Source organism: Meleagris gallopavo, chromosome Z (genome assembly GCF_905368555.1).
Source record: "Meleagris gallopavo chromosome Z, MGAL_WU_HG_1.1, whole genome shotgun sequence".
NCBI lineage: Eukaryota > Metazoa > Chordata > Aves > Galliformes > Phasianidae > Meleagris > Meleagris gallopavo.
The window spans coordinates 32,823,658-32,846,896 of NC_139435.1; the positions used below are offsets into that span (position 1 = coordinate 32,823,658).

Below are 23,239 nucleotides of genomic sequence, written 5' to 3' on the forward strand. Positions count from 1 at the left end.
TTCCAGGCAAGAATATGAGTTATAGCTAAGTGGGAGCATAGCATTTATTTATTTATTAAAAAGTTGTATAGTGCATAGCATAAAAATCTCAGACTGGGAAATGGAGAAAAAACAAGGCTGTGGTACCAGCTTCAATAGTAATGCAGGTTTTTTAGAAGAGTCACTAAATCTTTTGTCCTTTAAAATTTCTCCAAATACTTGCTCCACAGGGAAGACATGTGAGGATTTACTTGTTGTGGTTGCTATAGCATGTAAAAATGTAGACTACATATATGCAAAATCCTATTGTCATATACTTGTCTTTTTATATGAATTTAAGCAGCTTTGGTTAAATTTTTATTGTGGCCAGCTTATCACACCTGCTTCTGATTTGCCCACAGTTTTTCAGTTATCATAACCTCCATTAGTTTGCTTGGTGCTTTCACCGAATTCACTTGGATTGTACTATTATTGTATTAGAGCTGTAAAGTTGTTAACGAAGAACAAAATAAAATAAAACAAAAGCCCTCTTAAAATAACTCTGGCAGGCTACTTTCTACATAAACTTTTTTTTTTTTTTTTTTTTTTTTTAATAAAGCTTAATACTTCAGTTATACATCAAAAGTGGTTTTCATTTGGGATATTTTTCTTCACCTTCAGATGAGAGAATACAAAAATGCTAATAATTTTGGAAATGTCTCAACATGCTTTTTCATATTGTTTTCAAAAACAGCTTTTATTCTGTTGTTCCGAAGTCTGCAATATGCGTAACTACATGACTTTACATTTTAAAAGGTGTTTTATGTATCATGAAAAAGCATAAACATGTAAGTTTATCTGCACCTGATTCATGAATACTTAAACTTTTACAACTCGTTTGATTCAAGATTCTTCAGTAGAGGTCAGATTTAGCACTCATGAAATCTCCAAGAAAATGTAATTTAATTGAGTTAGAAATCAAACCACAGTGAATTGCCATAGGAAATACCTAATGAACAGACTAATCAAAAGAACGTTATATCTATGAAAATGCATCAGAAAGTTTATTTCAGACGGACTTGACAAGCCTTGTTCTCACTCTGTCATTGCAGATATTTTGAGTTCAGGTTCAGTCTTCAAAATCTATTTCACTGTTAGTTTTGACAGTCATCATGATCTCATGATCAACTGATAGTTTAATTTCTATTACGTTAATGCTCTGATATTTGTCGCTACATCAGTCTCTCCATCAAAAAGCAGATTATTATATCATTGTGGTTTTGTTAAAATACTTTAAGTAAAAACATACCTACCAGTGCTCTTTCCACTTAGAACACAAAGGTCTTCCAAGATTTTTTCCACAGAGCTACATGACAAATACAGCTTTGTTGTTATATACTACATGTTTAGAAATGAAGCACGAGCATATGCACTGGGAAAAGCAAATAGGTAAAGTTTGGCAGCTTTCTGTAATTGGTTATAATCTATACATACATATGCTTACATGATTCTATACAGTTTAGAACAATAAAGTCCTGATGTATATGCATGTGTCTATATGTACATCCTTGAAGACAAAGCGCCAGACAACAAAGGATACCCAGTGGATGACTGAAGAAATATTGAATGGAAGAAGTATCTAAACAACAAAATCTTTAGTTTTACAGAAAGAAGATACACTACACTTGTGGAGCAGGTGATAAGTTATGGTGATTATTATCAATTTCAGTAACTTCCACTGGAGGGCTTTCTCTATTTTCTTTATTATTTAAAGAAAATTCAAAAGAAAGATGTTCTGTGTTTGGTCTTGGATATTGGATATCTCACTTTGCAATATGGGAAAGTGCAGAACAATTTTTTTTGTTACTGTAGGTAATTGACCTCTTGGAGGTTTATGTATGATTTAGCAAACAGTGATCAGAAAGAGAAAAAAAAGAAGTATTTTGTCTCTGTTTTATGATACACAAAAGAAACATGTAGTTCTAATTTTTCTCCAGTTTTTCAATATATTTAAAGTATTGCAGACAAAAAGTACAAATTTGGGATTTTAGGTATTTATTTACTACTTGTGAATGTCTTGGTTATATTAAACCTTTAGAATCACTCATCAGCTAGCTGTATTTATGTAAAACATATAGTGGGAACCATGACAAGTGATTAGTTCAAGTGTCTCTCAGCCGCAGGATAGTGTCTTAAAATAACACTGTGCCTGAAGCTGGGAAATCCAACCCAACTTTACTTTTTTACAAGCTCAGTTATAGGTATATGGGATTACTAGGGATTCCCAGAAGGAGAAATGAAAACTATTGAACATTTATTAAGGTTATTAATAAGTTTTTACATATATCATCTAGAAATACACAGCTACCAAAAAAAAAAAAAAGTTAGAAAAGACATAGGGAATCTAGTAAAGAAGTCAAGAAAAAGCAGTGTTTCAAAGAGAAGACAGGAGACATTTAGCTCAGCAGAAGAAAAGTGAAAAGCTGCAGTGACACATATAAATCTTATAAGCATCATGACTGGTGAGAAAATGAAGGCTGGCAATATGAGTATTTGTTGTTTTACTTAGATCTGAATGTCTCTTCTGCTTTCTAAAGTACAGAATGATTGCTTTTCTCAACCGTTTTTGAAAGTATTTGCTTGTTTTATTGATCAGATGACCCTGAAGGCATACACTGTAAGAGAAACTGTAGGAAAGGCATTTCTTAAGCAGTGGTTTATGAGGTATTGAGTAGATGGAATGTGGAAACTTATATCTAGAAACTCTCCACAGTGAACTACTATGCTTACAAAATGTGTTGGTGAAGAGTCTACTCAGGTTTAGAAAAACTTAAAAAACTAGAAAAGAATATTGATACAGTTTGTTGCTCCAAAAATACAATTCTTATACTGTAAGAGAGAATTTTTCTCTATGAGATAACTAGATCCAAAATTTCCAAAGGGAAATTTATACAGAATCAGGTATCAGGTAGCTTTTGTTACTCTCATTGGCCCATTCTCATTCAAGTTTTGTGCTCTGTCCCTTCTTCAGGCTTCATCTGGTGCTTTTTGTTTGTAGATCAGGCATGTCCAACCAGTGGCCATGGTCTGTGTGTGGCCGTGGACAGCTAGTAATGAGTTGTTATTTACAAGATCATAAATAATTAACATTATTATGTGATTTTTAGAGATATTTTTCATTAGTTGATAGTGTGTAGCTCAAGTGCAGACTGCATACACAACGACAGAACACTGTGGAGGGGAAGGCACAACACACTGCCTCTCACACACATCACACACGGTCAGTTGAACTGAAACCCATGCGTGTTACATGTTGCATGCACTTGTGCTACTTGGAGAATACAACAGTGACTACCGATGATAAGATTTCAGCCTACACTTGTGTGTGCCTGTGAAAACACGGTTTTGGTTATTAAGCACATAAGCTTTCTTCTTTAACTATTAAACTTGGGATTGTGTTATTCCGTAAAATAATTTAATAAGTTAACATGGTCACTGTGGATTAAATATCCAGAATATCTGTCTAATGCTGACAAATTTTGTAATGTTCAGTGTCTCAAAAAGCTCACAAAAGTATAAAACAATTTGCAATATGAATTTCTGATGGATTTGACTGCTCATTTAAATGAATTAAATGTGTCTTCAGGATGAAAATCGACTTATCTGTTCTATTATTTAGTGCTGAAAATGAAACAATTTATGGCAAACTCAAGTTATGGCAAATAATTGTATGCATTTAGATAGGTTAGCTAAACACAGTCCTGTGAACCATGGAAAATATGCAGCCATGCTTCTCATTTTGATGAAGGAATTTGAAAATAAGTTTCAAGATTGAAAAAAAAAAAAAAAAGCCATCCATTTTTTGGTAAATTTATGGCTTCATTTTCACTCAACATAAATTACTTGCAAATTTTTAAATGAATTGTATTTGCAATCAGATATTCAACTCAAAAATCTGATCATGTTTCTTTACCAGACTTCTCTGAGACCTCTCTTACCAGAGAAAGACATTCCTTCACAGTCTTGCCTTATGTGTATCAATTTTTCTTTTTTTTTTTTTTTTTTTAGTATATACATTTATGAACAACTCTTTTCAAGGATGAAACATAGGAAGAGTAAAATTAGATCAAAATCTCTGATGAGAACTTTGGGAACTCAGTAAGAATTGCAGCCACCTCCATCAAACCAGACACCGATGTTTAACAAAAGTAATGTCAAATATCCTACTAGTTTTACATTTTTGTTTCCTTCTTGGTTTTATATTTTAATAAAAAATATTTAAAAAATAAAGAAGTTTTGTTACTTACATACATTAACAATATTATATGTTTTAAATATGGCCCAGGACAATTCCTCTTCACACAGTTTGTCTCATGCAAGCCAAAAGTTTGGACATCCATGCTCTTGATTCTCCAGTTCCTATTTTCTACTAATTCTTAGTTCTATTTGCAGTAGTTCATCCCTCTTCCATCTTTCTGCTGGTAAAGGGCTGTATTATGAAGAGAAAAAATACAGCATGGCCTCTTGCAGTAGAGGAAAAATTCAATTCCTCACAGTTCAGCTGAAAACATGAAGTTACAATAGAACTGAGGGAGTTATGGCATGATGTTATTGTAATATTTAAGGTTTTTGTTTTTCATTTAATTTTTTTTTTTTAGGATGTGATAGTCCTAATGGACATCAACAGGAATTTCCTTTCTGACCACTTTAGTTCTCTTTGATGTTTATCTTGGAATATTTAATTTTATCAGTCTTTTCAGTCTTGGAATAATCAAAACTCAAAAAAGAACTATATTTAGTTTTTAGAAGTGGAAACATAACTGGAGAAGTCTGAGATTCCTAGTTCAAAAATATTATATAGTGTAGAGTATTGACAAGTTATGTAAAAGATTTTTGCTTGAGTAGAGATAGGATTGTGTGGCTAATGATTTTAACTCAAAGCAGGGTTAGTTTCCATAAGTTTCCATACTGCTGTGCAATGAACTGGACAGTAACACTCCATTTTAATCTCTGAGCGTACTGCAACTAGATGCAGTTGGCTTTGCACATTCAGAAGATCATATATATAAGAGAAAAATGAACCAACTATGTTATTGATGTCTGGGAGTACTAGGGAGTTACTCTTTCCCATACAGTAATCAGAGATTCCATCTTTTTCTAAGCTCTGCTTGGATATTTCAGTCTCTTCTTAATTAAACGCTTTAGCTCAGCTATTTTGTCTGTGTGGCTTTTACTTAGCAGCATTCAGCTCTTTCCAGTTCCTCTTATCCAGTTGATAACAGAGCAAAAGAAAAGAAACACAGATTTATTCCCCTGGCTAGGCCAATACACAATAGGAACTTAAAATAGCATCCAATTAATTAAACAGAAACAAAACAAACAAATAAACAGTAAGAAAGAAATTAACAGTATTAGAAATTACTATATTACAGTAAGTTGCTGTTTCAACCAATCCCCTGCTGTTTGGCTAAATACCAGAAAAGTAACTCCAATGCAGATTCTTTTGTTTCACTGTAAGTAGAAAGGTATGACCAGAAATAGCTCACTTAATAAGATTTTTCTGGTGATCGGGATAAGAAAAAAACCAAAACTGTTATTTGTCATACACAATCTACTACTGTTGTCAAAGTGCTGTGGTTTATCCTGGCAGGGGGATGAGCACCACACAGGTGTTCGCTCACTTCCCCCCCTTCCCAATGGGATGGGGGAGACAAATAAATAAAACAAAGTAGAACTCACGGGTTGAGATAAAATAATTTACTAAGATAGAGAAAAGAAAAAGGATAATACTTATGACTCTCTCTCTCTATATATATATGTATATTTTTATATATGACAATACATATATGTATATTTATATATGTATTTATATGAATGTATATAAGAAATGATAAAGAAGCAATTCCTCACCAGCCCCCAGCCAATGCCTAGCTAGTCCCTTGAGTATGAGAAGAGAGAGAGATGAACTCCCACTCCCTTCAAAACTTCTTCCTCTTTATGTTATATGGTATGAAATACCCTTTGGACAGTTTAACTGAGCTGTCCTATTCTGTTCCCTCCCAGCTCCTTGGGCACTTCGCTAGGAAGTGAAATGGCCTTGACTATGTGTAACACTGCAGAAACAATAAATGTTAGTGTTATCAACATAGTTCTTCTCCTAGAGCCAAAACATAACATCATACTAGACACTGAAGAAAACAATTCCACCCCAACTGAAACAAAGACACAAAGTAAGGCTGAACTGGAGCAATTGCAGTGCTTAGGCAGCAGTGGGGACATACCTGTGTCCTGCTGTTTTCTCAGGAGAGAAAAAAGGGTGAACCTGCAGCTGTGTGGCTTGTACAAACAAAAAGCAAAAGAAGACACAATTTAAAAAATCCAGTAAAAGCCATGCAGTCTTTTCAATCACTTTCACAAGCTTCATGAAACAATTGACTTATTTTGATGTGGAAATGTAGTACAACACTAAGTGCACCCATTCACATGTGTAGCAGCAAATGCAGTTGTTTTGGAAAAAAACACAAAAATCTACTGTGAGAAAAATCTGTGTGCTGCTTTAAGATGATTATCCAAGATACTAGTTGAATGGAGGTTGTTTTTCAGTATTTAGAAAGTTTAGTCTTTGAAATTAATAGAGATTGCTTACTGTATGTACATAGAAAATAGCATTATTTTTTAGCTATCGTAACGATTTGTAGCTGAAGAAACAAAGAAAAAATTACAAATGACTTTTTTTTTTTTCCTATAATGTCCCAGTGAACTGATCAGTTTAGATAACTGAGTTCTGAAACAAGCGTTTGATTATAAATGCTGTCATCTGCATGACCAAGACTGAAAAATAAGTGCTTAAGAGAAACATTAAAACTAGAGAAAAATTAGAAGAGCTGGAAAATTCTTTCCTGACCTCACCCTTCTGCAGATTTTAACAGTGGTAGCATAGTGGCTTCAAAACATTAAGCCAGAAATTAAACATTCATTTGGAGACAAAAAGAAAGTCCAACAATCCGACAATGAAGTGATCTGATCAGTGTTACTTCTCTTTCTGAGAACAACAGAATTAATTTTCACAAAAGATTTATGCATTTTCAGGACTAGGGTACAATTTTCTACTCCTTTTGTACCATGCCAATATTTGCAGCTTTAAGAATGATCACAACACTTTACCATTTAGACTTTTTATATTAGCATTTATATTCATTGTGATAATGTCTAAATGTTTACTTAGACTACTTATTTAAAATAAAAGGTTTATGAAAAACCAACCCTTGATTGGAAAATAGTGCTGATTTGAAGAGTGTCTGTCATTTCAAGATCACTCATATTGCCACTGTTCTGTGACCCATGAAGTACTGCCGGGAAAAGAAACAATGCTGAATGGATTCCTGGGGGGGGGGGGGAGAAGGGGAGGGAAGTGGAAACAAAAATAAACAAATCATTTTCATCTTCAACTGCCCTCTGTAGTCTTTGAATCTTCAGTGTGTTTTTGCTAAACGCACACAGAAACATATATTTCTTCCCTTCTATCAATATTCAAAGAGGTAATAATACTACTAATGCTTCTACTGCTCGTACTATTGCTACTTCTATTGATACAAGTACTGTGCTAGCACTATGTTTTAAACACACGTTCTTCCAAATTTGTAACTCAGATCTGCATTTTGGCTCATTATTTTTCGTCTTACACAATAAAATTTCAGTATTTGTTGAATATTGCAGGTTAGAGCCATCTGACATAACTGAATGCTTTGTTAGCTTACAGATGGTTCACATACATCTGTCTCATTACATTATTTTAATTATCTGTCTCAAATTATCTTTAGAGGCTGACTGCTATTGACAAATACAGCTTGTTTTAGGGACTGCACAGTAAGTCATGAATGGTGCAGAAATATCATTACAAGAACCTTAATGTCATTATTAAACTCTTATTTCCTTATAAGGGGTTTATTATTTTGGCTACTTTTCATTTTCTAGAAATCACAATGTTTGTGATATCAGCTAAGAACAAAAATAATCTATTGATAGCTGAAAGTTGCCATGAACTACCTTTAAATATATGGGTTAAAAATGACCCAGTTTTGGTAGTGTAAGTATTACAGAAATTTAAGACAAAGGCAGCCAAATATTTAATTAACCAGGAGTTGTTAAAGAACATGTTATTTTCAGGCTTTCCATTTGGAATGTGCAGTGTTGTTTTTTTGTTTGTTTCTCTTTCTTTTTCTGGAGTTTGGAAAGCTGTATAAAGTCCTATTAAATAAACAGAGATCTTACATCTGCTAAGTTGCTATATCTGTATTTATATTCCTTGCAATCGGGTAGCTGCTCTTCTCTTGTCTTTTAGAATCTTGGTTTATATCTTACAAGATTTGTTTGTATTGCTGTGAAAATTGTAAATTTCCTGATAATAGTGATTATAAAATTGAGTAAAATTTATTACTTTTTATTTTCATAGTTGAGCAAGAAGAAAAATTCTCTTACATCAAATAGTGCAAAGCAACCTACCAATTTATGCTACACCATGCTGACTATCTGTGCTGCCTGTATACGCTGGGATGCCAGTTTGAAGGATACTGATTCACTATGTGGCTTTTCTGCCTAGCAGTTCTGCACATTTAATGTTCAAGTTATACAAACGTGTTCAGATCAACTTCACAGTGTATGCAATGTTTGCCCTAATTTGAATGCAACAAAGCATGGATGGGTTTACATTTGACACATTGGATTTGCTGCACACAGACAGAGCTATAGAGACAAATGCAATATTTTGGCCCCTCAAAAAGGTCTGGTAGTGATTTCTTAACATACTGGACAATGGTGATAGCCCTGATGCCCTTAACATTGTGCAGAAACTTTGCTGTATCAATGGACCACAGGATACTATGAGACATAAAGGAACAAAAGCTACTTGTTGAGAGCATTTACACTTTTTCTTGCCAGTCAACGAAAGGGTCAAGGACACACCTCTTTTTCCAGAGCTGCTGATTTATAGAGAAGAGCCACTTTGGGACATGCTTCAAATTAATATGTAACTGGAGATGAAAAAAATAAGGCTTCACAACAAAAATAGAGGACAGCTTGTCATTAACCTTTTTTGATCTCTTCTGGTTTCATGAGCTTGACTACTCCATACTGGCACTCACTGGCTCATTTTTGTAAACATTTCATTTTATACAAGGAGTACCCAAAATTTTTAATTTTTTTGGATCTTTAACGGTCATCTAGTCCAACTCCCTTGCAATGAGCAGGGACATCTACAGCTAGATCAGGTTGTTCAGAGCCTAGTCCAAGTGTATATTATATCTAGCTTTTGTGTTGGGACTTTGCATGAGCTTCAGCTTAGGCTCCTAGCCAGCATGAATTGGCTTAAAAATGCATCCAGCCATCATTCTGCCATCTGGATTTAAAGGAAAATTCAATTCTGAGAATGGTATCAGCATTGTAGTCTGCTCATTAGCCAGGTAATTATAATTGTAGTATTATTTTTTTCATAAAAAACAAACAAACAAACAAAAACTAGAAAAGCTGGCCAGGATGTTAGTAGTAAAGGTGAAAGTTTCACAGCTTTTGTTGGATAATTTCTCTGAAGAGGACAGGTCTTCTCATGCTTTCCCCTTCCTCCAAAAAGATAGCATCCATTTCTTTGTTGCATTGAGCAGGGGATGCTCAGCTCTCTGTGTTTGTCTTAGGCTTCTGTGAAACTCACGGAGAGACATCTGGCAAGAAAAGCAGTGCCACTTTCCCAGATGATGGCTGAAGAGGAGTCAAGGAGCAAAAAGAAATAGGCGGGGATGGTTCTATTGCCAGCAAACAGATGATTGTGTAAAAGGGATTAATACATGGTGAGTCCTTGTCTATATTAGGTATGTGCCAAGTCCTGAAATAAAACATATGAGAAATATCTGTCTGAAAGGCTTTGCACAGTAGCTTATGCCCTCTAAAGCCTGGAATATGTAATACATAGACTATAGGAAGACTGACTACCTAAGACTATGAGTAAAAAGATTTGTCCTAGAGAAGAAATGAGATGCCACTGGATAGGAGGGCATGGAGGCTCAACTATGGTTCATTTAGCAACATAATTACAGGGCTAAGTCAGGAGACATTTGAAGGAAAAACAAAAACAAAAACAAAAACATGGCATGTTACTGACATTGCTGATCATGATGAAGAAACAAGCAATAGAAGTAATAAAGAATCAGGATTAGAAACAGCATGTTTCTAATTTGTACAACAACACTTTTCAGGAAAGGAAAGTAAAAATAATGAAGATAGGGGTTGCAAGGAGTATGCTGTCAATGTGCCAGAAGGAAGGAAATAAAGAATGGTGTAACTTTTCTCTCGAGGTTTAATGTCCCATCAGGCTTGGCTACAGATCTTTTAACATAAAAACAGTAAATAATTACTTCCAAGATTGCTTAGAAGTAAATAGAAACTAATGAGTTTCTTTTGCTTAGAGTGAAATGGACTGATGAACAGAAGAGGAATCAAGGGCAGGGCTAACATGGGAATTGACAAATTTCAAAATAAAATTAAACTCTACCAAAGAGCTGAAACACTTAGCTGAAGTTTTGTTAGCCACACAAAGAAAATGAAAGTAGTGAGTGTGCTATTATGTAGAGCTGCAAATCATACTAAATACTGACTAGAAATGAGTTTGAGATCAGAAAAAAGTACTATTTATGCAACTGATAATACTTACACAAATATAACTATTTAAACATCAAAGCAGTAATGAAGGAAGTGAATTTACCTTCTCTTAAGCTCTTGCAATTTTTTTTTTTTTTTTTTTTTGTCTACACTGAATGCTGGTGAGGATGGGTAGATTGAGAATTTCCATTTGTTAAGTGATTTAGGGGTTGAATATTTACATGAATTTTTAAAAAATGAAATACACTCTTTTTTATTACTTTGGCTACTGGAATATACTATAAACATCTAATAGTACTTCTATAAGTAGCATTCCTCTGTATATTACCCTATACATATGTGTAATCTGTGTAAATGGAATTTTCACCTGAATAAAATTTAAAGCAGCATTTATGCAAAGGTATTATTCAGTAGGAAATCTACTGAAGTGGTGCAAAGAAAAAGCAAATTATGTCCTCTCAATAACTGGATCAGATAGGATGCCAGTTTTTGAGTTAATCAGAGATACCACAGTACTAAATTTTCTTCTGTATCCAGGCACAGTATACTTTTTTTAATTCTCAATATGAGAATTAAAAAATTTATTTTTTATGTTTAAAAACAAACAAACAAACAACAACAAAACACTTAAGGGCAGAAAAACCTGTCTTCACATAGTTTTTTTAATCACTGGGATAAACTATTGGCTTTGAGCGAAACTTCCTTGAGTAGCAATTGTCCTTCAAACTTTTCTCCCACTGGTATCCTCCAGGCACTGAAGTACTGTTATATTGTGCCCCTTCATCATGACCAAATGACTGGTTCAAGCATAGGCCTCCTTATTTCTCCTACTACTTTACAGATTATTAACTGTATGCATTTTATATCTGGTAAAATATTTCCAAAAATAAAGGTCAAGCCTCTCTCTGTACAGTAGTGCAAAAGAACAATGACTGAGAAATATTTACTTGCTAATGGCAGTCAGGGGAGAACAAGAGCGACCTTAGTCCCAAATAATAAAAGTTCATTCTTTTTGATGAAGCATGGGGTCAGAAACACCCACTCATAAATACTGTGTGATTGGCTAAGTATTTACACCAGCATAAATGATCCTTATATGTTAGGTTACATTTTCTCTATCTATTCTGACACCACGAGGTTTCAGCATAAAGTGGGTTGTTTTGAAATGGCAGACTTTTGTCTTACTATTGTCAACAAAAATGTTCAAAATGGTGTATGAGCAATGCGTAGCTGAGGCATGAGCACCAAACTTCCCAAATTTGCCTTAAGAAATCAAGGCATTTGGAAGAACTGCCAAATACTGCAAAACACAGACAATAATAAAGTTAGCACTAAACATAGCAGATTCTTCAGATATGCAAGATGATGATTCCCTTTATCTATTAAACAGAATTATACACGTAGATAGCAGAAATTCACAGAATCAAAGTTACATTCTTGCATATTTCTAGAGAGTATGAAATTGCCTTCATATAGCAAATAATGCTACATTTTAAGAAGACACTGTCTTCAGTTGCTTGTTCTCTGCTCACCTAGAAGTTCCTATTCCCACATAAGATTTGTCAAGAAGATATGTGAAACTGCTGCTGCCAGATTATCCTGAAACTGTTTGTGAAAACAGAAACATTTAAATAAACTCTGTGCGTTGGTGCCTTGGATTCTGAGAAATGACTTCCTAGTGATGATAAAGTACTGAATGTAGCCTAGTATTTACTGGATAATGAAATACTGCCAGAAAGCACATGCAGAAGATGAGAGCAACTCAAGGATCACATTGAGTATACTTCTAAAACACAACATGCGGTCAAGATCTGTGTGGTCAGGATGTAAGACTGCTCAAAGGAGACAGATGACAACCTGACACTAAAAATACAAAGCCTTAACTATGAATAAAGAAAAAACAGTTAGTTTGCAAGATGATATTACACATATAGTCCGTTTGATCTTATACCTGTATCTCATTCCCAGAGTAAAGATAGGGTAATTCCACTTAGGATCTAACATAACTGCCGTCTCAGCAACGCATTTTCTTTTATTTTTCATAGCTTCAGTGTATCATGTAGTTTAAGAGTTCTAAGAACAATTAATGAAGGAAGAACTCTCCTCCTATTCTTCCTCTCCTTCCTATTTCTTCTAATTTTCATTGGTATCTTTCTATAGCTGACTGGGCAGTGAAACCAAATGATCTTTTTGTGTTTTGCTGTTGTTTACAAAAGATATCTATTGCTATCTATAATAAATGCTCAAAACACAAGTTTTTTTCAAATCTTATATCTCACACAAGTCACATTTCTATACAGCTGCAAAGGATTGATGTGTTAAAAGCAAAAGAAGGAACAATTCAGAAATTCTTATGGAATCAAAGGAGTATTAAGAAAACAACAATACTGACCTTGCAATAAAATTGGTAGAGCTGGCAATTATTAAATTTCATTTTATGAAAAAAAAACAACCCCAATGGAATGTACTAATTTTTGGCAAACCACTCTAATAGAATGTTATTTACCTTCATAACAGAATTAAAAATAAACTGTAGAAAGAATTCTATTCTTCCGTCCTTTTGCAAAAGCTGAATATGATCTGACCAATATGTGTCCATTTCACAAATGAATAAGCATGAAAATCTTTGTTTTCAACATCTGCTGTCTGATTTCAGAACTTAATTAAACTTCTTTTATGCATTTAAATTAATTCTTATATTGTGACCTGCTGGGAGAAATCTACAGAAACATTCAATCACATTTACAGAAATTCAGTATTAAAATATATTTATTTCTGTATGATAACTTTTAATTCTGAATTAATCCCAAAGAATTTTACTTGTGATCTGCATTGTATTCATAATACTTCTTTTTATCTAATAATACAGGTACTTATGTAGTATTTATTCTCAAATATTTTCTGTCTCTAAAGGAAGTTCTGTAAAAAGTGTCTAAAAACTTAAATCAACAGGCACAGAGTCTAACTTTGTTACTCTAAACTCAACCACAGTAGGAAAGGAAAGTTCAAAGTTATAACTCTGCATGGCTGCCAAAATACACAAGCTCTATCTCACTGGATTGAGTCAGTTGAGTCCCACTGTGATGATGGAGCTCAGGCTGCAAGAAGAGTTCATGCTGGGCTGATTCTGCAGTACCACCCTGGAATGCAATGTGCAGTATCTATTTGGTACTCCCTTGGGCTGGGAATTTATAGCAAACACTGCTTTTGGGAACAGTGTTAGCAGCTGAAATACTGCAGCACAAAGTGGCCTCCCAGCAAATCTGAGCTACTACTACAGTGCACACAGATAATAAAAATAATATTTTGCTTGTTCATCTGAAGTAGTTTCTGAATTGTCAATTTACGTGATAGTAAATAACTGTTATTTAAATCTGGTCAACTGAGACAAACACAAATATATTCTGCTTAGAATTCAAAGTAGAGCAATCCAGCAGGATAGCAGAGGCAAAAAGATATTATACTGAAATGTCCAAAAAACCTTATCTTAGTCTGGGAGCAAATATCTTTTCTTAAAATGCCAGTACATGGCAAAGAATAGTAATATAAGTAGATCGATAAAAATAGAGGAAATGTTTTAATTTCTGCCTATGTTTTTTAACAAAACTGACAGTGCTCACACTTTGTTCCAATTTGTTTTTGTTTCCTTAAGGTCTTTTTTTTTTTTAAGATGGTATGAATTGTTAAACAAAGATCTGAAAATCATAGCCCTTGTCTCTCTTCTGAGCAAAAACATTGCCGGGTACTGATTTTTGTTCTATTTTATAAATGTAGCTTTATCAAAGCTACTGCCATTCACTCTTGGGTGAATGACTTAACCTGACTACAACCTAACCTCTTCACTATTCAAAAGGAGGTAGTCTATAATTAAGTGAACCTAGCAGCTTGGCTCAGATCTTTACATTAAAACTTCTGTTGGAGATTCTGTTATTTCAAAATTGTAGAAATTTAAAATGTAACAATTTTAAAATCTAAGCTAAAATTCTTATTTAAGAATTCTTATTTAATTATTTGATTTTAGTAAGTACTCTTTTAATCTGTCCGTGTCTGGAAAATTACCATCTTCCAGTTCACTGCTCACCAGAACACATTAAAAGTGACAAATGGTTACAAAACTGATCTTTAACATTCAAAAGGGGTCAACTATGAGGCTCTTTCATAAGCCTGCAGCTCATGTGTGTGAAAGCAATGGGCTAGTAAGAGCAAGGAAGTGTAGGTGTATGTTCCCAGCTGCCATCCCAAGGGTTAGGGAGAGTCTCATCCATGTCCTGTATACACACCACATGGGTGGTCACGGACTACGTTGTCCCTTCCAGCAACCACTCCCTGGGTTATAAAGGGTATCATGTCTCGCTCTTTGAGCCTGGGTGGCCATATACTCTTCACACCCTCTGTCAGAGTGATGGAACTCTCCTTCCATTTTCCATGCACTCCTTCCATAACCAGGTGACTCTCCCACTTAGTCTATGACAACACATACAAGTTCAAAACTCCACTCATTCCTCAGGCTTGATTTTCTTAAAAATCACATTAACAGTGAGACAATCAATTCCCAAGACTCAGCTAAGCCCACCTCTTCATCTTACTGCAACACAAACTCAATCTCCCTCTACCAGGACAGCCAAACTCTGAGATCTGCTTTCTCCTCTTAATTACCTCCAGCTGTCAGTTCTTCCCGCTAGGTCTCTCATAGCTGGCATGTGCTATGGGGTGGGGCACATTTCATCCCCACATCCAGGACACTGTGAACTGCTTCCTTACTGCTTTGTTCTAATGACATGCCCCAGTGCAAGTTCAAGTTTCCTGTTTATTGCCTTGAAGAATGAAGTGCCACAGTCTAAGACCAAATTTGAAGGACAGTAGAAAACTGCAACTTTTCTGGTTGCAGAGCTAAGTGGAAGACTGTCTTCTGATGTAGTGCTAGACAAGTGCTTGGGCAAAACGAAGTGATAACTCTGGAGAATGTAAACTCTCTTAACTATGTTCCTATACTGAGCTTATATTCAAGGCACATTGTAGCAAAGTATGCAGTAAATCAAAGCGAACTTCCCCAAGAAGACATATTTTTTCTGATTTAGATAAAATCTGGGAGGCACACACAGCTTCTTTGGGCAATATGGTCCAAAGCCTCACTACCCTGAGTAAAGAACTTTTTCCTAACATCTAATCTAAATCTCCTCTCTCTTACTGTAAAGCCATTCTCCCTTGTCCTGGTACTATTAGACTGTGTAAAAAGTCACTCTCCTTCCTGCTTATAAGCTCTCTTCAAGCACTAGAAAGCCACAGTGAGGCTTCCCCAGACCCTTCTCCAAGCTAGGCAAGCCCAACTCCCTCAACTTTTCTTCATAGGAGAAGGAGAGGTGTTCCAGCTCTTTGATCATCTTAGTGGCCATCCTCTGGACCGGATCCAATAGGTCCACATTCTTTCTAGGCTGGGGGGCCCCAGGCCCAGACACAATGTCCTTTGTGTCCTTACATGGGTAGAGTAGAGGCAGATATTCAAATCCCTCTCTGTCCTGGCGACCCCTCTTTTCATGCAGCTCAGGATAGTGTCAGCCTTTGGGGCTGCAAGAACACATTGCTGGCTCATGTCCAGTTTTTTATCTACCGGGACCCCAAATCCTTCTCCGCAGGGTTGCTCTTGAGGAGTTCTTCTCCCAGCCTGTAAATATATCTGGGATTCCCCTGTCCCTGGTGCAACACCCTGCACTCAGTCTTGTTCATTAAGTTCTTGTGGGCCCACTTTTCAAGCCTCATCTAACATATTTCCAGTGCTGCAATACATTCTTTAGAAACATAAATTACTAAAATATTGAAGATATTGCCAAAACTTATTAGAAATAATTTCAGCAACTTTGGCTTCTCTTGCTTACTGTTGCAGAAAATCAGTTTCCAGAGTGGACCTCTTTGATGATGCTTTTTACTGTCAAACTGGTGATGAATTACAGTTGTCTGTTAGGAGATATGCAAATTCAGCAGTAGAAAATGTGAATACTTCTGATTAAAGTCAGGACAGTAATGGCACTTTTTCTTTAAAACAAGATATGAATGCTCTGTTATATGCTTATGTTTCTTGAATTCTAATAATGCAGTACTAGAGGATGCCACAATAATGTTTTTCTTTATGTTCAGGTAAAGAAAGCAAACTGGCAAACAGAAAAAAAAAGAAATTACATGTTCAGGACTAATACAGTGTGTTTGTTATATGAACATACTTCAAATTAAGACATGGAATTTCCTATCTGCAAATGAAAGAAACAAAAACACCATACAAATTCTTTCCTGTTAAAAAATAACATTTTTCTTTGCATAACTTTTACAAACTCTTTAAGTGACAAAACCCATACCTACCAGATTTAGATCATGTAATACAACTATATTTATTAATGGACCTTCTGCAAGTGGGAAAGCCACTAAAAATTGCATGTTTACTCAACAATCACATTCAAGGAAAATTTGATGTGTTAAGCCTCTTCAAACTAAATGGTTTCTTCATTAGAAAAAAATGCAATCCAAAGGGAGGAACTTAGGCTTGGAAGAATTTTGCCTAACATTGTCATGTATCTGATAGCTGTAATTGCAGGTATTCCAAAACAGTAAGATTTAGGAGAAATGAGATGTACAAAATGCTCCAAGATAAGGCGAGGTCTCCCTATTCATCCAAGCTTGTCAAGAGCACATACTAAAGTCTTTAAACAAAATATTCTAATAATTATCTTGAAAGCTCTTCAGGTTGATAGCTAGAAACTTCACAGACAGCCAAGCTTATGAAATGACAGATAAATCTGAAGAGGATCTAACTGTATACAAAAAACATGTCTATAAAATAAGTATCTGGCTATAGAAAAGTGTTGGTTGTGTACTCAATGTGGCAATATGTTGTGTTTACACTAATGGAATATGCATAAACTTCTAAATTATAGAGACACGTGAATTGTGGTCTACTGTTTTGTGCTATGTCAAGCTCTAATGCTTGGATCTTTTCAGTAACCTTTGAATGACCTTGTACTTGGAAAATGTTTTAAAATCCTATTTAGTCATTATAGTTGTCTAGCAGCTAACCCAAGTATATTGTTTTGTAAGTAAGGTTGGCTTCTTGTTGCCCCCGTGTAATAGAGAAGTTATGGGCCAAGAGGACAATGATACAAATATCAGGAAAACATGAAGAGGCAGGGATGTGGAAAAAATGATGACTACATATTAAATAGTGACTGGATAACTTAAGGGAGAAAAATGAATTTTAAACTCAAAACAAATGGAAAAAGTGAAAACGTAAGCACATTAAAATTAAGGCAGCATGGTCATTACAGTTAAATGAACATGTGTTAATGTACAAAGATAAATAATTAAAGGACTAAGAACGCAAACACGTTTACATGTAGAGGTTATACAATCTGCAAGAAACAATAAACAACAATAGAAAAGAAAAATAAAAAAAATATTCCACAGAGGGACATTATATTGATTAATTGCTGAATGCAACATCTACCTATAGAAGCATACATACAGGTGATATTTTCATACAGTTCTACATAGACGGAGTCATAATAGTTTTATATACAAATAATTATGTAAAATATTTTGAATAGTTACTGTTTTAACCATCTAAGAAGAGACTTAAGAGCTCAACATGCTTCAAAATCCAACTTTTACAAGCAAATCCATCATCAAAGATGCTGGATTCTTTGTCAGGTCAACTGGGGGAAGAACTGGACATTTCAATGTGTAACTTTTATAGTGCACTTGTCTGCAAGTAAGAATTTCAATTTTTGCCACAGTGTACACTTGGGACAACTTTTCTGATACCTGTGCAGAAATGATAAGAGATGGGTTAGGAAAGCATGCCTCATAGGTGCAAAAATAGTCCTACAGCAAAGTGGTGATGTTGCTGAAATGCAGTAGAGTCAGTGTTTACTTCCAGGCTGAAAAACATACTGAACTTATGTTTCAACCTCCTTCCTCACCTGTTTAGGAAAAAAAACTATAGCTTTTTTTTTTTGAGTCTATTGTTTTCCATGCAGGCTACAGAAAGCACTGCAACATTTGCTTGGGCAACACCATTCCTTTATTAAAAAAACAACGCACTCTGCACACTCTGTTTTTAAATCACGTACATTTACGTGGATGCTCACACACAAATGTTTCACAGAACGGCCAGGGTTGGAAGGAACCTCAAGGATAACGAATCTCCATGAATTTCAGAAGATCCGACAGCTCGTCCAGGATTAATTTCCAGTTGTAGGGTCTTAAACCCATCCGAAAGAAACAAAATGCTGAATAGCATTGCTGGACTCCCCGCTGCTCAGGGGAGACCAAGGCAAAACGCTGCACCCGGGCGGAGCTCCCCCATTCCTGCACGGCAAGGGAGATCGCGGCTCACAGCTCAGCTCAGGAAGGCGCACGTAGGGCGCATGCGTGGCCCAGCCGCTCGGGCGGGCAAATTCAAACCTGCCCTCGCGCCCCTCCGCTCCGCAAGGTAGCGGTTCAGCTGACGTCATTGTGCCGCGTCCTTCTCCATGGTTTCCGGCGCTCGTGCGCGCGGTAAGTGGAACCGAAGGGGGAAAGTTTTGGTTTGTGCGGTTCGCGGCACCGCTTCTCTCTTCTTTCCCTCAGGAGCGGGCGGGCGCTCTCCACATCCCTTCCTGCCGCCGTGGGGCCTGTGAGCTCCGGCTGGAGGCTGTCAGAACGACGCCGGCGATGGCAGCGGGGCGCATGGAGGCGGCCGCATCGCGGGTGGCCGTGCTGGAGGAAGAGCTGCGGTGCCTGGCGGAGGAGCTGAGCCGCTGCCAGGTATCTGAGCGCGGGGCGCGGCGGTGAGGGGCGGCCAGAGCGTCGCGGCCGGGGCCTGCCCATGGTCCTGGTGCCGCCGGACCGCGGGTTCGGGCGGGTGGGAAGAGCCGAGGGAGCAGCTCCAGAACGTTGCGGACATCCCGCGGGGCACACCTGTCCTGCGGGTCCGGGTAGAGGCGTTGGGGCCAGGCAGCCTCGTGCCCACAGCAGATCCGCCCCCTGTACACATACTGTAGCTCCAGAGCAAGTGTTGGGCACCCGAGCTCTTGTCTGTGCTCCGCCTCTCCATCCTTGAGAAAGTCAGGCAAGTAGTGTTGAGGATACCAAGGTGAGCTGTGGTGTGCAACTCCTGGAAAAATGAACAGACAAGAGGGGTCTGGAGCAATGTAGGTCTCGCGCTGAGTGCACCCAAGCCCATCCTTGGAGACGGCATTGTTGCTAATAGTGGTTATCCTTGGAAGAGCCCCTCCTCACTGTCATCCTTAACAGATAACCTCTTATCGTTTTACCAATTGGTCATTCAACGCTTGTACTTGTCACTTAGTACATTTCGTGAAAATAAGCAAATGGTAGGTAGCAGGAGGAGGTCTTGTTATGGTTCTTTGCTGTGCTAGAGAACTGCGTAAAGTCTGGCAAATAAGGAATAGGGAAGGGTGATACCTGATGCTTGCCTTGCCTTCTCTATTGTTCCATGGTAGTCCAACCAGTATCTTACTATGCAGCATGCTCAAATGAAGCCTGTAAGGTCCAGGGCATATGTAGTCATATCTATAAAAAGAAAATAGCATCCACATTTGAATTGTTAGCTGTCGCTCCAAACAGCGTTGGTACACCTTGCAACTGGTGCTGAACTTGTGTTACAGGTAGAATCAAGACTTGAAGAAACTTGTCTCTTGGAGGACAAAGGGGAGAGGGACTTATCAGCAAAAAAAAAAAAAGTTTGAATTCAACAATTCAAACCAGTCAGTGATCTGGAGATATCTCAGTGTTATAGGAGATATTTAGAACCCTTTTTTTAAATGATTATTCTGTTTCCCTTTCTCAGTATGAAGATCTGCAGTATCAGATGAAGTTTGGTGGAGGCAGATCAAAGACCCTCTTCATGTTTGTTAATTGAATCTATATTATTTGAGAGCTGCTCCAAAAGTAATGCTTTCTATTTTATTATGTTGGCCAACGACATCAGAGGCAAATATCGGTGGTATGGCAGTTAGAAGTTGAATCTCCTGACCAGTATTCCATTGTATGCTGTTACTATGCGACAGATGGCAGACCATGTCTGACAAAGTGATATTTGACATAGAGGTACATCTGAAGCAAAGGTATGGAATTGAATTCCTCCATTTGGAAAGATTTGTACGTATTGACATCAGTATTGGCATGCTTCAGCAGTGGCAGCACTGCCATGCTGCCAGAAAATCTGTGTTCTGAATGACCATGCACTGCTGTCACCATGAAATGAAGAGCTTCTTGGTCAGCCCATCTGGGTGAATCATCTGATGGTGATGACTGCAATGAAAAACAATGTTCTGTAGCTGAGAATTTGCTCTATCAAGTAGTGCTATTGTGCTCCTGGTATCTGTTGTAGTTTCTGTGGAAATAAATAGGAGGCATTACTTTTGGAATGTAGTCATGTAAGATATTTATTAAAGTGGGTTATAAAAATTAGTAACTTGCAGTTAAGTGTCTGATTTTTCCCCTTTAGATTTGTTCATTTGCATTTTGTGTGCATTTATGTTTGTTCATTAATGAGTCCATTCCAATTATCTTGAAGTGAGCAACCGGAATTTTCTTTTTAATGTATTGGTCCAACATGAAGCTGAAGATAGTTATGTCCTGGTTGTGTCGTTACCAGTGATGAGATGCTGTCACCACTATGAACTGGTGTCAAAACTACAATCCGTGGAATGGTTACATATGAATTTCCCATCAAAGTTCAAGCCCTGGGTGAATAAAGCAGTGTACAATTTTGGGGTAGGAAAGGGATAATCCTTCTGAATTTCCTGGAACCTGGACAGTCCCTCAACTCTGACTTTTATGTTGTGACTCTGTCTTAGTAGAAGGTTCACACTTCCAGAGTCAGGCTGGAGAAGACAAAATTTCTCTTTCAGCGTAACGCCGGGCCTCATCCATTTGAAGACCATGAAGCGCATTGCCAATCTTAGCTGGACTTTCCTACCACCTCTAACGTAAAGTCCGGTTTGGCACCTTCTGTCTTCCATCTGTCCAGGACAGCGAAAGATGATTCACCTGGGCAAGATTTTTCTAGCATTAGCGCCATCACAGCAGCTGTGAAACAGTGGATCACCTCCACTGACGTGGGCGTTTGTGAGCATGGCATGCAGGCTCTTGTTTTCACTGCTGAAACTGTATTGAAAATAGCATTCTACTGCTATGAATTTGCACTGTCAAGTAGTACTAGTGTGCTTTTTTTATCAGCTGTAGTTTCCATGGTAGTAAGTAGGAGATGTTACTTTTGGAGCAATCTGCTTGCTTTTGGCTACTGCCTTTTTCTGCAACAAAATCCTGGTGTTGCTGATCCTTTTTCTTATTTGATGTAGTGTTGTATTCTAGGATTTTTACCTCATCATGTTTTTTAGCCTTTTAAGATAAGTCTCGAACTTGTTGGCTTAGAGTTACAGTACTTGATGTTTTCTTTAGTTTTTGTAACAACGTTGTGGTAACTTGAATTGTGATAAGTAGATTCTTGAGAACAGCAATTCTGTTCCAGTTGTTTTGTAAATACTGATACTGTTTTATCATTCTGAAATTAGAAGGCTATTAAGAAAGTCGTCTCAAGCTCCCAAACCATCAATGGTGGAGACTTTTATAAACCTGAGAAAGGAAATATTTGGAGTCTCTTTGTCTCTGGTATTCTGCTGTTTGGGAAAACAGTGATTGCTGCATCTGCAGCAGAACACTGTGTAAGTATTTTGATATTCAGTTAATGAACTACTCTTCCTTTCAGTGCTCCTTTACTTTTAATTTTACTTAAGAATAGCTTGAATAATGGAGTTGTTCCTGAAAACAGTTGTGATGGAGAAGACCTGAATACTTTTTTTTTTTTTTTTTTTCTTCTGACCTTGTTGTTCCAGTTCTGTGTCTTGCTCTATTTTGTTGGGGAACAGTGGAAAGGAAGAGGTCAGACAGTGAGTTTTAACACATCGTTTCTGTTACTTGCTTAGCTGCTGCATTCTATTTTAGTGTTTTATACTTCTGCCTACCACCTAAATATCTTGAAAGCCTTCCTGTATATTCCTCCTTGGAGTTCCTGGCTCTCACTGGTGTTTATAACATTTGGGGTGTGCTTTCTGATTCTCCTTTTCCCTTGTGGTTTTGTATTTTTTTTGAGCAAATGAAAGTGTTGTTTTTTTGTTTTGCGGTGTTTTTTTTTTTTTTTTTTTTTTTTTTTTGCAAGTGTAGTTACTTGAGGTAAAGAAAATTGTGATGTCTCTTTGTCTTTTTTTTTTTTTTTTTTTTTTTAAAGGGGAATGATATGCTGGGTCTCTAGAATCTCAATCTGTCTGTAGAGTTTCTGGGCCATTTGCTAAAGGATGTACATTATCTTCTGCTTTATCCTAACTCCCAGACTCTTAACTGTTCAGTTACATAGATATGTTATTAATACACACTAGTCCCTAAACAAAGAAGTAGAAAAGATTCTTTAAAATATTATTTGGTGAGACATCACTAAATCCTATATTTTAATATAACAGTGATTTGAGACCAGCTTTTGTCTATCCAGTTGTATTTTCTGTTGCTGGGAATATTAGTAGAAAAACAGAGTAGAAAGAAAGGGTGTATGCCCTACTACTGGTATTAACTGCACAAGGCCTTCACCGTT

At 36.7% G+C, this 23,239-nt stretch overlaps 1 protein-coding gene across 2 annotated transcripts in view; it reads left to right on the top strand.

Annotated features, from left to right (window-relative positions):
• The first annotated feature begins 18,990 nt into the window (after positions 1-18,990).
• The window catches only part of CNTLN (centlein), a 183,985-nt gene continuing 179,736 nt past the window's right edge, over positions 18,991-23,239 (top strand). For both annotated transcript variants that reach the window (XM_085213135.1, XM_085213137.1), the window contains exons 1-2: positions 18,991-19,146; positions 19,219-19,395. In XM_085213135.1, coding sequence (XP_085069261.1) covers positions 19,303-19,395 — 93 coding nt within the window. In that variant the 5' untranslated portion in view covers positions 18,991-19,146; positions 19,219-19,302. The remainder of the gene's footprint in view (positions 19,147-19,218; positions 19,396-23,239) is intronic.